The sequence below is a fragment of the Sturnus vulgaris genome, chromosome 3 (assembly GCF_052056855.1).
Source record: "Sturnus vulgaris isolate bStuVul1 chromosome 3, bStuVul1.hap1, whole genome shotgun sequence".
In the NCBI taxonomy this organism is placed as follows: domain Eukaryota; kingdom Metazoa; phylum Chordata; class Aves; order Passeriformes; family Sturnidae; genus Sturnus; species Sturnus vulgaris.
The window spans coordinates 102,913,386-102,927,261 of record NC_142245.1 but is presented as its reverse complement, the minus strand read 5'-3'; the positions used below and the strand labels follow the sequence as shown (position 1 = coordinate 102,927,261).

At 37.9% G+C, this 13,876-nt stretch overlaps 1 protein-coding gene across 2 annotated transcripts in view; it reads left to right on the top strand.

The window, feature by feature from the left end:
* Positions 1 to 426: 426 nt before the first annotated feature.
* NBAS (NBAS subunit of NRZ tethering complex) overlaps positions 427 to 13,876 on the top strand; it is a 160,666-nt gene continuing 147,216 nt past the window's right edge. For both annotated transcript variants that reach the window (XM_014894964.2, XM_088162424.1), the window contains exons 1-9: positions 427 to 570; positions 4,861 to 4,915; positions 5,563 to 5,599; positions 7,284 to 7,361; positions 8,275 to 8,322; positions 9,452 to 9,495; positions 9,882 to 10,015; positions 10,694 to 10,827; positions 10,949 to 11,044. In XM_014894964.2, coding sequence (XP_014750450.2) covers positions 427 to 570; positions 4,861 to 4,915; positions 5,563 to 5,599; positions 7,284 to 7,361; positions 8,275 to 8,322; positions 9,452 to 9,495; positions 9,882 to 10,015; positions 10,694 to 10,827; positions 10,949 to 11,044 — 770 coding nt within the window. The remainder of the gene's footprint in view (positions 571 to 4,860; positions 4,916 to 5,562; positions 5,600 to 7,283; positions 7,362 to 8,274; positions 8,323 to 9,451; positions 9,496 to 9,881; positions 10,016 to 10,693; positions 10,828 to 10,948; positions 11,045 to 13,876) is intronic.

Here is a 13,876-nt window from a genome sequence, read left to right as displayed (position 1 = left end):
TCATCAGACTTGTGCCCCAGACCCTTCACCACCTCCCTGCCCTTCTCTGCACACACTCCAGCTCCTCAATGGCCTTCCTGGTGTGAGGGGCCCAGGACGTACAAACAAGCTCATTTTATCTGCTGAGAGAGCTGAATGCTAGGAACTCCAAATTGCAGGACTGAAATATTTAGAAGCCCTACATCACCACTAAAGTTGGAAGAACAGCTTGCGAGAAATCCACCTATTGCTTTTTTCCCCACTTTTTGCCCCTATTCGGTGAAGGCTCAATCCACAGCCCTAGGTCTGGCCTGCACCAGGCGTGCCGTGCCCCGAGTGCCCGCACTCTCCAGGCCGGCGCCGCACGAGTTAAGGGCGGAGCGGTTTGGCCCCCGCCGGGCGCCGTCGCCGTGGCGGCGCGAAGAGGGCGGGACGGCCCGGCCCGGCATGGCCGCCGCCGGCGGGGACAGCGGCGGGGCGCCCCGGGAGCGCGGCATGGCCGGCGCCGGCGAGCAGGCGGACGATGGGGAGGAGAACATTCTGTACGACCTGCTGGTCAACACCGAGTGGCCTCCGGAGACGGAGGTGCAGGTGCGTGTGGCCGCGGGCGGGGGTGGGGACCGCCACGTTGGCGCGGGCGCGGAGACGCCCCAGGGGCTGCGGGGATGAGCTGGTGCCTCCAGGGAGGCTCAGCGGGATGCCCACGCTGTTCCTGGCGGGCACACGGGGTGTCCGTACGGCCATTGTCCCCTTGTGCTTTCATGTCAATTAATTCCCACCCTGACAGGTGCTGCCCGGGATGCCCTGAAGTGTTTCTGGCTTATTGAGCAGTGTATATCGGGTTTGAGTGTTGAGTGACACAAGCTTAGCTATCGTGAATGAAGTCCAGGTCTCATTCCTGGAAACTGTTGTACAGAGATCTGTGGAATCTGTCCTGGTGAAAGTAGGACCTTCATTGTGTTTATCTTGTATGAGGAAAATTAGATCCTCTTTCTGGACTCCTGTATCAGTATAGTTCTGTCTGTATTAACAGGAGTGGGGTAACTGGGAAAAATGTTTCACTTTATGTCCACAATGTGCGCGAATGGATGCCAGGGCTTAAGAAATCAGAAAACACTGTTCTTGTACTGCAGGTGTTTAGTTATTTCTATCTGTTGTTCTTCCCGAGTCACCAGAAAAGCTGAGAAACTCTTTCATCTTTCATGTTTTGTATTTTCCTCTGCAATGTGCTGAGCTTGCTGCCTCTATGTCTGCTCTTGTCTGACTTGGTTATAGAGGATGCAAGCAATGCAGTTTTTTTTTCCGTCTTGTAGTGGCTTTTAAGTCCACTGACATTTTTAATGCATTTCCAATTGAAAGTTGTTGATAGAAGCATTTTAACAAAGTTTTATGCTTAATGAGAAGAACTGAACAGAAGAGATGTAAAATCATCACAAGTGGAAGAATGTACGTGTTAAAAATTACTAGAGCCGTGCTCAAAGAAATAGATTTTCATTTATCAGAAAGATTTTTTTGTTGATGGTGCTCTTGATCTGTAAATCCTCAGTTTCAGCAACAGGTGTGGGTGTTTGGAAAATACAATTGCAGTATTACGAACTACTAACTGAGTAGGTTATTTGTATAGATTAATTTATAGTTGCACCTATTTTAATTTATGTTTTGAGAAATGGTAAGTAGTCTTTGTTCTTAGTGACACATGGAAACAATTTTCCTAGTGCAAACTTTGAGGAGAACTTATAATACGAAGACATGAGACTGTGGTTCTTCTAGAGCCGTGTTAAGGGGACACATTTCTGACAAGTGTCTTTTCTGCTGCTGTTAGTGTTCCTAAGTTGAATGGTAAGTTGATGGAAGAACTGATTAGTCTGAGAAACAATCGTGTTGTTTCATCTCTTTTTGTTAAGTGGTCCCTCTGGTACCCCTGTGGGTACCAAGGGTTACCAACCAAAGGGGCTGTATGTCAGTGAGGTGACACCTCTCTTTAGTGGCAGCATGTGGGGATGACAATTTAAAGTGACTGTAACCACAGTCTGAGGGTCCTCATCTGCCTTGGTAGTCAGAATTTCTAAGCATCGTTGAATTCGCTTGTCAGCTCAAGCAGATGGTGCTGGTTATTTTAAACTTGGTATTTCTTGCCTATTTATTTTTAATATAATACCTGTTTTCAATAGCAGAAGTTGGAAGTTTTCAGAATATTATGCTGTATAGTTTGATTTGATTTACATGCTCCTTGGAAACTGTCAGTACTCAAGGGCACTTCTGGTTGTCTTTTACCATTTTAGTGGGAAATTGCTTTTACTGACAATCATAGGCAAACAGGTTATTTTGTCAGTATGAGTCAGTTCTTGCCTTAAAGTGCCTTAACAGTGATATTACTTAGGTGATTGTGACTTTTCCTTTGGAACATGTGTCTTTTTTTATCCTCTTTTTTCACACTTTTGAGAAAAAATCACACCCTACTTTGTTAGAGAACTGATTCTTTTGGAATAAGTGAGGTAAGGAATGGTAGAAAGGAAAAGAAAGTTGAATGCTGCACTTGGAAATGAAATTAAATGTCTTCCTATGCAGTAATCTAGACTACAAAGCCAGATCTTAAACTTTCACAGGTCTTTATTGACTTTATTTTTCTGTTATTTCATTTAGAATGATTAATTTTTAATTGCAGAGTACTAGAACTTCCAGCTCTAATTATTGGAAGATGAGTCTTGTGATGAAGGGGTAAAATCATGTTAAATTCAAGACAATGATAAAACTGGCATGGATTTCTGAAGTTGAATGTCCAAATTTGCTTTAATTTTAATTTTTGTCAGTGCTGTCATTGACCTGTACTGAACTTTCCAGTAAGAATTTTTGGGGGGAAGAAGAGGAGGGGCAGGGGGGTTGTAGCAGTTATTTGTGAAGGAAACACTTAAGGAACTGACTGTACCAGAGAAGAGAGTGGTGTGGAAATCAAGCAGTGTATTCAGGATAGTGATGCCATTGCATATAATGCTTTGAGAATGCTGAAATATATAATGACAATAAAAGGAATTACTGAGTTGTAGATCCCTGAAAGTAGTGAATGAAGCAGTGGCTGTGGACAAGGTTGCAAGAGAGGACTTTGTGAAGTGATTTATGGAAATATAGGCAGATTGAACTCTCTTCTTCAAATTATTTTCCAAAATGTATCACCTGGTCTTGTTAGGTTTGTTTTTGTTTTTTTTTTTTTTTTTTTTAATTACAGTCTAATGTTTTGAGATTTCTCCAACACCCACCAGCTCCTGTCCCCTCAGTAAGCTTGCAGGATGTGCAAGAAAAATCCAAAACTAAGTGGGTGTCTTCTCAGCAAGAAAGTAATTTCTGGAATGCTGTAGGGAAGGAGAAATATCTGGTAACCATTGCTATTGCTGAAATGATAAGAATATGTTATAAAAAATTAAAATCCAGGTTTTCAGGATTTAATAGTAAATCAGTTTTGCAAAGAGCTTAAGATGTATGGAATAGCAGCCTATAGTTTAGGCTCGGGAACAGACACTTAAAATATTAAAAAAATTCTAAAGACATGTAAGCAATTTTAAGAAATGTTTTTTACTGGAAACTTCCTCATAATCCAAAAACTTTTTAACATGCTCTGCTTTTAAGGTCTCTAGGGAATTGCAGTTCTCCCTGAGGTACTAGGGTAGCTGTAAGAAAAAATTTATACTCTCACTTATTTTTCTGTAATGCCTTGTTATTTTCTGGCTGATCAACCTGAATGTGGAATGTTATCTATTAGTACAGCTGTGTTTGCTTCTTACATGCTGTGAGATGACTACCTGGTTATTTGAAAGACTGTTTATGGATTGCAAACTTTGCCTAGAAAACTAATCTTTACTTCAATAATTTAAATTTGGGAGCCCAAATATTATTTTTTAAGCATAGACACGTTCTAAAATGCTGATACATTTATCTGTCTTCCAGTGTTTAGTGCTTTGTAACTTGGTGAGGTCTGAATGTTTCAGTTAACGAGAAATTTGCCCTATGTATTTTATATTGAATGGAAGAGAAAATTCAGTCATTACCTACTCTAATGCTCAGTTTGGGATGTTCTAATATTTTCATTAGAAAGCATTATTGCTTATTTAGAGGATTTATTTGTGGATCCTTCCTTATTGGTTATCTTTGTTCTCGTCCCAGTTTTGTATCTTTTTTCTACTTATTACTCACAAATAATTTTATCTCCTCTTACAGATGAGAATATACATCTTGTGTTGTTTTGGAATCCTTTTTTCTGTGTGTGGAGAGTGCTTTCATTTGTATAGTGTCTGTAGTTTCTCCCTCTGCCTTAAGTAGAGCAGGGCAGGTGGAAAGGCTGTGTGAGATGGTATGGAGTAGAGGTGGTTATCTGAGTGGCTACGTTACATAGTACAAATTGATGTAAAAAGATGTTTTTTTTTTCAGAAGTTGTTTTTCTTGATGTTTCTGAAACTTTCATGAGCAATTTTTGGGTAGCTTAGCGCTTAGATATTAGCATAATAAGTTGCACACAAAGTATTAGGCATTACAGATCATTGTGGCATTTATTTGGCATTAAAGAATGATTTATAATAGCTTACAGGAGAACATAATCAGAAGTCAGTGTTTTTTGTTACCACCCAAAATTTGAGGCAAAGCTGAATCAATAGACAATCTGTAGCACATTTTGTTTATTGCATCTTGGCATTTAAATTATTTGGCATTATAGTCCGTTTTAGCTTATGCAGTTTAAGTAGACGTTATATGAAGTAGTGAGTAATAGAAAATACACAAAGAATTTGTAGGCTAGGAACCTACTTAGATTTAATTAGTGAATGTATGTATGAATATTGTATTTAAGTTAAAAATGTGTGACATGCTGTCTGATGATTATTATTGTAATTGCAGCCAAGAGGCAACAGAAAACATGGTGCATCATTTATCATCACTAGAGCAATTGCAGGTAAATATGTCTTGTTCTTTCTTATTCATGACTTCTAAGACTGTGTGGATTACTTGTAAATTTTGCAATTTCTGCCGTTTAGAGTGCCTAATATAATGGAAATAGAGTGCAGGATGTGTTTTCAAGAAGATGTTTTCTGATTGTGTACATGGCTGTGTTACTTTTATGTCACTTTTGTAAGTGTTCTTGTCTCCATATGTTTGTTGGATCAAATTATTAAACCATACATCTAAGAAGTTAACCAGCTCTGTATTTTGCAAAGTGTACTTGAGCCTTTTTTTCCCCCTCTCTTAACATCTCTTGCACTGAACTACTAGTTAGTTCAATGAGGAAGTTTTACATTCTGATGATATTACATTGGATAAACCAAGTGTTGAATGGCAGTAAGTGAACTGGATTTTCTTCCAGTAGGAATGTCTCGTAGAATTTTAAAAAAAGTGCAGTGATTTTTTGTTTTGTTCAGTTGGTTTTCTTTGGTCTTGATTTGCTGTTTGCATTTATTCTAACATAAGAATTCCTTCTCCTAGTATAGTAGGTTTTATCCCCTCAATACCTTTTTCTTTAGTGAGAGTTTGAGATTCCCTGTGCAGTAAGCTGGAGGGTGTTTTAAGACTAACAGATACAATTTTTACCTCTTTCCATTGTAGGTCCTGCATTGCTTTTGCTTCGGTACATCTGGTACAGGTAGGTTTTAAAAGAATAATGCTTAATTGTCCCATTTGGTAGTACTTTTATAGTTTTTTTATTTGATGGGAGTAAAATTGAACACTTGTTTAGAATCTTGTCCAAGTAATGCTTAGAATAGCCTCTTTTCATAAATTGAGGTGTAGCTGTTTGAGTTGCATCTGAAACCTAAATAGAAAAAGACTGTTACGTGCTAGTTTGACTTTGTGCATTTATCAGAAGCTGAAGTAACCTTGCAGTTGGAACAGGTTTCTCCAGACACGTATTTGTCCTCTCTACTCCCAGCTGAGATATTGTAAGGGAAGCTGTTGTGGAGATTTTTCTTTAGTGTCAGTGACAGATACGATGGCCCAATAGGGTTTGCTTCCTTTGGAGTAATAATTTTGAATTTGTTTTCTTTGACAATTCAGACTCATACAAAAAGCTTGATAACTTCTTAACAGCACTCCTGCCATTTATAAATTCAAGTTTTGATTCAAAAAGTCATTTAATAATCCCAGAAATATATTGGGTTAAGTACATTTCTGGAAAATTTCAGCTCTGTGGTCATGCCGCTTAGCAGGTTTGAAGATATCAGTTTCCCCTTTTAAAGGATAATCTGTTAGTTTTGTGTTACATGGAAAGGGACAATGTGACTTCCTGTGAAACAGTACTGTACTTGAATTTGGCAGAGAATGCTGTTTTCCCTATTGCTGGTGTTCTACTTTATTTTTTGTACCTACTTCCCCCCCTTTTCTCGTGACGGGGTGATGTTTATGGTCACCATACTGTCATGGAAGTCTAGTTGTAAGGATTCAGTTGTAGACAGAATTCACTAATTTTTCTTCCTCCAGTAGTGATATTTAAAAGCTAATTTCAAGCTTTTATCATTTATTTTAGTTGCTATTTTCATGTGTTTGATAAAAGCGTTTTGGAGGGAGCTTGGGAGGCCTCGAGTTTAAACTCCCACTAAAAGCAGAACACTGAATTCCGGCTGGTTCCTTGGGGTTCTCTCTAGCTAAGTCTTAGGAAAGGTTAAAGGATGGAGAACTGAAACTCTGTTCAGCCTGTTCAAGTGCTTGACTGTCTTCATGGTGAAAAAATCTCTTCTTAATGTCAGCTTGGAACCTTTTTAGTTTTGGAATTGCAGAGACATTAAGGTTGGAAAGGATCTTTGCAGTCATTGAGTCCATCTGTTACCCCAACACTTCCAAGTCCTCTAATGGGTTGTTCATAGTTTCTTGTGTTCTTGCCATGTACCTCTGTTGCTCCCATCTCCCTGATAATCTCCTTGGTATCAATCAAAATGCTGCTGTTATGTCATCCTGAAGCCTTCCCTTCTTCAGGCTAAACAGGTGCAATTCCCACAGCATCTGATTTATTGTAGGGCAAGTACTCCAGTCCCCTGATCATCTTGGTGTCCATCCTGTTTACTGGTGTTCTTCAAAACTGGCTGGTGACCAGAGTATAAAGAGCCATAAATAAATGATTAGTTCCCTTAATATGCAATTTTGTTCTGTTAGCAAAAACAAGGCTGTTGTTAGCCTTTGTCGTTGGCAGGGTGCAGTGTTGATTCATGTTCGGTTGCAAACCCTCTCAGGTAATTGATGGTTGCCTTGAAGCTGAGTTGTCTGGTGAGTGTATCTCAGGTACTGCATTTGCTCACTGTGTGTTCTGATTTAGCCTAATGATTTTGGTATTTCAGCCCTGCAAAGTTTTCTCTGCCCGCTGGACTGGTTCGTCTGGTTAGTAAGCAGATCAACTGGCACCTCGTACTTGCAAGGTAACCAGCTCCTACACTTTGCCATTTCTGACAGGAGTGAATGTATTAATGCTTCCTCTGCTCCCCCCACCATCCCCACTGATAGCTGTGCTGAGTTGAGATTGTGCTAAAGTTGTATTGTTCTTTCTGGTCAAGAGAAACCCTGGAGGCTCTCACAGGTGGCCTCAGTGTGCTACCTAGGGGCTTCTACCTGCTTCCCTTCAGTGAGTGCACCTCTCGCTCAGGGCTCACTGTCTGTCTAGCTTTTGAGGCAAAGTGGCTTGCAGTCATTTTCAAATTCAAGTCCTCGGTTTGGTTGATTAAAAACTTATAACTTGGCAGGATATATAATTTTAAAATAAGCAATTTATATTTCTGGAAAGTGCATGCATATTCTCAAGACTTGTCTGCTATTGCATACACAGAGGCATGAGAGTTCCAAGGCTAGAACCAGCTGTTTTGGAGGAATTTTAGCAACATCAGTGAGATCACTGGCTTTTAAAAGTAAGGACAAGTATGCACAGAAAAATGGTTCAGTGGCCAAGGTTTTAGTTTGTTGTATGCAAAGACACATAACTTACTGAATTATGATAGTTGTTTATACTGGACAAAGCAATACATAGTTTTGTATATTGCTGTTGTAAAATTACCTGTAAGCTGTGTCTTGACTCTGATTTCCTATGCAGTAGGATTTTAGACATTTTTCTTAGTGCTGCTGGAAAAGAGTGGCAGATAGATTTCTGTGAAATGAAAGAAATATCATAGCAGGGATATTTTATTTTTTATAAAAATTGATATGTCCCATTTAATTTTTTTAAAAATTCATGAATGAGGCAATTTATGTCTAACAATGGAGAAAAGCACCTAGGACTCTGATGCACATTCTTTAAGGAGGGGACTTGAAATGAACTTTCATATCTGTTTTTTCTTTCAGCAATGGTAAATTGTTGGCAGTTGTTCAAGACCAATGTGTAGAAATCAGGTAACTTAGCATTGTCTCTTACTTCAGATGTGGAGTTATGAGAAAGTGTTTCTGGTCATTTGCTAGCAATACTTTAAAGATTTTTTTGTTTTGTTTTGCAGTGTTATGTATTGTGACATTTTCCATGGAATGATCATAAAAGCAGAAGCCTTATGTTTTTTTTTTATTGTCAGCCATCTCCCATTCAAAAAAACCAACCCAATATAAACTGTCCTTGCTCCCATTAAAAAAAAAAAACAACCCAATATAAACTGTCCTTGAGCCCTCGGATTATAATAGCTGTATTTGTATAAGTATTTATCTGTATCTCTCTCTGTTTGCAAGATGTGAAAGAAAAATAATCAAGATCCTCAAAAATATTCAGCACAAATCGTGGTCTTTCTAACATCTGCCTTTCTGCCCTCTCTAGAAATTCTCCCCTAAAAAATGGGACAAGGAGCTAGTATCTAGTGTTCTTCTCTGTGGAGTAGCTGGCATATATAATACTTCACCTTATTTTACAAGTGGTGTGGATTGCTGTAAAGACTGATGCTTTCCCTTTTCTTGTGCACTCTTAACAACAGGCTCTCCTTTGCCAGTTCAAGAGCACATTTAGCTGTAGAACAGATCTTGATTGAGTATGTTTACTTGCTACACAAAAATCCATTTGCTAGAAGGTCAGACCTTCCATTTATATGTAAAAGAAGCAAGTGTATGAAAATTGTTCAATCAAAAGTGGTGTGAGCACCATAAACGTCAGCTTAAAGACTATAAAATAAATCTTGTGTTTCAACTGTATTAATGTAACTATATTCTTGCATTGTTTCTAAAATTGTAACCTAGAGAATACTGACTAGGATTTTTTTTCCTAAAGTTACATGAAGCACTGAAATGATGCTGTCCTATTTTGCATTACAAATAAATGAGGGATGTTGGTATTTATACAGTTGGAGGAGGGTCTCTCAAATACTATTGTTAGTTAGTGTAGCTGCCTAATGGTGAAAGTTACTATCTGCTTTTTTGAACAAGTAGTTAGAGGCATGCAGGCCTTTGAATTGTGCACTTGGAATATTTTTCTAGTGTTCCGTTACAGAAAACGGAATAGTGGGTTTTTTAATATCTAAATTCATATGAGTCTTTTGTTCTGCAGGTCTGCAAAAGATGACTTTGTATCCATAGTTGGAAAATGTCAAGGTATGGTAACCTATTCATCATTACTTAGTGTCATCGTTGTTTGTTATTTATATGTTGCTAAATGGTGGTGTTGGTTTACTTTAACGATAGTGATGCAACTTCTTAAAATCACTGGAAGGAATCTCTTGTAGTTTTGCTTGTGACTAACCCCATTACCCTCCCTCTGCCACTTCTTTCTATGATGATTAATATATGAAACCTGAACTGAAATGATAGTTAGAATTAATGACTCTTGGAGACATTCATGGTTTTTCATTTTTTTACCCTTCTCTGAGATAAGTTTGTAATGCTGGTAGGCTCCCTGTATTTTTTGACGCAATCGACTTTTTGTTCTGTTTAAAGGATTATATTTACTTTTTATTAATAACTTTATTCGTCTTTCACAGTGCCAAAGGATCCCAACCCTCAGTGGAGGAGAGTGGCATGGAGTCATGATTGTACATTACTTGCTTATGCTGAAAGCAGTGGGACAGTCAGAGTGTTTGACCTGATGGGAAGTGAGCTTTTGGTCATTTCACCGGTATGTGCTCTCTTGGGTTAAATACAAATATAGGACAACTTTTTTTAAGGATTACGAATAATTTCCACTCTTTGAACTTTTTCAAATCAGCTTAGTTTGCTGTAAATGCTTACACTATGAATGCCATGCAGAAATGGACCATAAAAAGCTGCACTACAATACATCCATCATATGATCAACAAAAGTCACGTGTAGCCCTTACAACAGCACAAAGGGTATGTTTTACATGTCTTGGAATTGTGGTGGATCTGTAGTGCATCAGACAGTGAAAATATGGATTCTCCACAATTTGAAGTAATAGATTATAAATCTGCACTTTGTCAGAGTCAAATTGTAAATCAAGAAATAATGCTGCCAGAGTACTTTGCTTGGTATGATATTAGATAATTGTTATTGACTGGTCCCACACAATATATTTTCTATTTTATATGTTCAGAGGCTGTATTGAACTTGTTTGTGAAGGTGGCTCAAGTGTATTTCCTCAGTATATTGTCTGTGCAAACTTTATAGTAATAAAATTTCTTTAAAATCAAGATAAAAGAAAATGTACTTCTTTTGTAATGCAAACTATGAATTTTTTTTAATACTGTATAGTTAATTCAACTTTCTAGTTCTTTCAGTAACACTTTTTTAAAATCCCCTTTCTCTCCCAACACCTGTCTTCATTTTTGGGTAAAGACAGCAAGTTTTCCAGGCGATCTGAGTTACGCTATTGCTGGATTGATCTTTCTAGAATACAAAGCAAGTGCCCAGTGGTCAGCTGAACTCCTTGTTGTTAATTTTCGTGGAGAACTAAGAAGTTACCTTGTAAGGTAAGCATGAATTTTGACTTGCTTTGACAAGGCATAATGAATTTCAAAGGATTTTTTTTCTACTCTTTAAAGAAAATAAATCTGAACTAATGCATATATTTATTTTTCCCACCATAATTAGTGGAACAAATCAAAGCTTTCAAGAAAGTCATAGTTTCAGCTTTAGCAGCCACTACCCCCACGGGATAACAACTGTCATTTATCATCCTGGTCACAGGTAAGTGTTCTGTTTGTTGCCTGACATTGGTATGTAAATGAGGAATGAAACGTGGCGAAATTAGCATTGAAGTGTGTTGGATAGGGAGGGGGAGAAATATCTATTCTAAAATTGCTATTTAGGGCATCAGTAATAAAAAGTCGTGTCTCTTTCTACTATCAAAGAGGAACCTTAGTTCATCTCACTTGACTTTCATTATTCCATTAGTAATGTTATTAGTGAAGTCCTTTTCTGTTTGAGTACCTTGTGTAAGCAACATGCACTTTTTAAAATGTCAGGAATAGCTTCAAAAGAGGTTTCTGAATGTGGTGAAAGATGGGTAAAGGTTGAAGTATAAGTTTAGTTGTTGGTTGTTTTCTGTTTGTTTGTTTTAGGGGTTTTTTTCTGTTTTTTTTTTTTTTTTAATGTGGTGTTTTGTTTTGTTTTGTTTTTCTATCTGGAATTGATTGCTGGACTTGGCCAGCTCATTTTCCCTAGTGTTCTGAGTGGAACTGCCAGGCTTTGGTATTTGGAGCTGTCTTGTGATGCGTTTTCTCTATTAGTAACCTGTTGTGTACAGAAGCTGGACTTGAAATGTGGACTGAACGCCTGCATGCTCTTGAACCCAATGTAATTGGAATGAGTCCTGGTTAGCCTATTACTATGCTAAAAGAGTATCTACTTATTTGTTATGCAGCAAGATAAACTCAACAGCTATATTTCTATTTCTCTTCAGTTGTAGGAACTAAGCTTTGTTCTAGATATTTTTCTTGTATTAGATCTGCTAGGTTTGAATCTTTCAGTGCAATGTTATATCACTATATTTTTTTAAATGGAAATTAGGCTTGGCTATAAAGTACCAGAAGAAATTCACTATTGAAAAAACTTATTCTCATTCTTCAGTATTAAGTGAGCTGTCATATCTATCTTAGGAAAACAAATTATTATTAATGAGATGTAATGTTCTTCTAGCTTATTATTTTGAGAGATTAATTTTATATATGGCTTTTTCTTTCCACCTAATTGATTTTTAGTGATTTCACATAATTAATACTCAGTGTACTAAATTTACAGTTTTGAGATAGTAGTTATGGACTATGGAGATTTGGTAGCACTACATGACCAGATAGCAGAACCAACCCAATGTTTCCTTTGATCAGACCAGGGTTCATGGTTGTAGTATTTCCTGTTGTGCATCCTGTTGAGTGGCTTAGTAAAGTTTAAAAATTGACACTTGAAAGAATGCATAATTGATTGGAATGGATGAAAAACAAAAGATCCAGTGTTTTGCTCCTGAGAGGCAAGTCTTTTCTGTTTTGAATTTAGTCTATGATAGCTTGTAAATTTGACATTGGAGACATTTAAATTCTTGAGTAGAGTCTCTTGCTGAAATTTTCTTGTTGTCCCAAAAAACTCTAGAAGAGCTTGAATACAACTGCTTCGAAGTTGTGCATGAAAAAAAAATTGTTGGTACACCTTGAACTTTTAATTTTCAATAATGTGAACTTTGATCACTTAACAAGAGTTCGACTTCGTAATTTTGTGCTTTCTTGCATTTAATTTAATCTCAGATGATGAAATTACACTGATTTCACTGCTTGAAAGGCTTGACTTACTGCATTACTGTGTTACTGTGTGTTTGCTCATGACCCATTATAGTACAATAAAATAGCAGTTAAGAACTTAATTTACTTAATTTTTTCAACTAGATGTATGATAATGGCAAAGAGAGTATGTAAATAGGGAATGTCTCTGAATCTGTAGGAAAACTTGAAGCAATAGCTTTGGGAAAAAATGCAATAATTACTTTCACTGTTTTTGAAAAGTATTATATTCATTAATTTAGATACCTAATGTTGGTGTTCTCACATGATCCCACTTTCATCCAGGATGGAATTTATGATTCATTTTAGTAGAAAAAACTTAAATGTCTGCTTCAATGCAAGCTCTTTGTAAACTCAAATCTAAGGTTCAACAGCTGCTTTTGTTTTGGTATCTTAATCTGGAGCTGCATGTCTTATATCTGCCATTGCTGCAGAAAATATTTGATACTAAAGCCTAAAGTTTGCAGTGAAGGGCTTGTGATGAAGGAGTTAAAGGGTTTCAGATTTATTTAAATTTTTTTGTACCAAAATTGCTAAGTGAATAAAAGCATATTAAGCTTTTCTTGGATGCCTCAACTGAGCTTGTTCTTGAGACTGGTGTTACACTGGTTATCTTCAACCCAACTTTGTACAAACCTGTGGAGTGGAGCACTATTGAGGTACTGCAATAGCAGCCAGTTTTTGAGACTGGAGGAACCCTTGGAGATCATCCAATGTGTTCCCCTTTACCTCAGAGTCAGCTAGAGCAGGTTGCTTGGGGTCTTGTCACTGCAGTCCAAGACCTGCACATCTGTGTCCTCCCTTAGGAGCATGGTCTGTGTCTAAGGTGTTGGGGAGCTGCTCCAGAGGGTGCTGGAGACTGAGCCTGGCAGCACATCACTGTGCTTGTTTAAAACATACACAGAGACAAGTTCTGGCCATCATTTTCTGTAAAATGCTGCATTCTGGGCCTGGCATTTACATAGGTCTTTTTTTCAGACTTGTTGAAAGGGTTCCTGGCCCCTGTTAATCAGGTGTCCAGCTGGAACAAAAGCTCAAAGTACCTTTAGGTTAGGAACAGCTGGCAGACCTTGCTAAAAGCTTCTAAAGCATGCTAGCTAGCTCTTCTTGCCAGTGACAGGCATTGTGGAGTTCCTCAAAGGCTTCCCAGGAGTCCTCTGGTGGTTTCAGGAGTCCTCAGATGGTACCAGAAGTATGTAGATTTTTAAGGATCTAGAAACGAAGCCTGTAAACAGCTGCGCAAATCGCT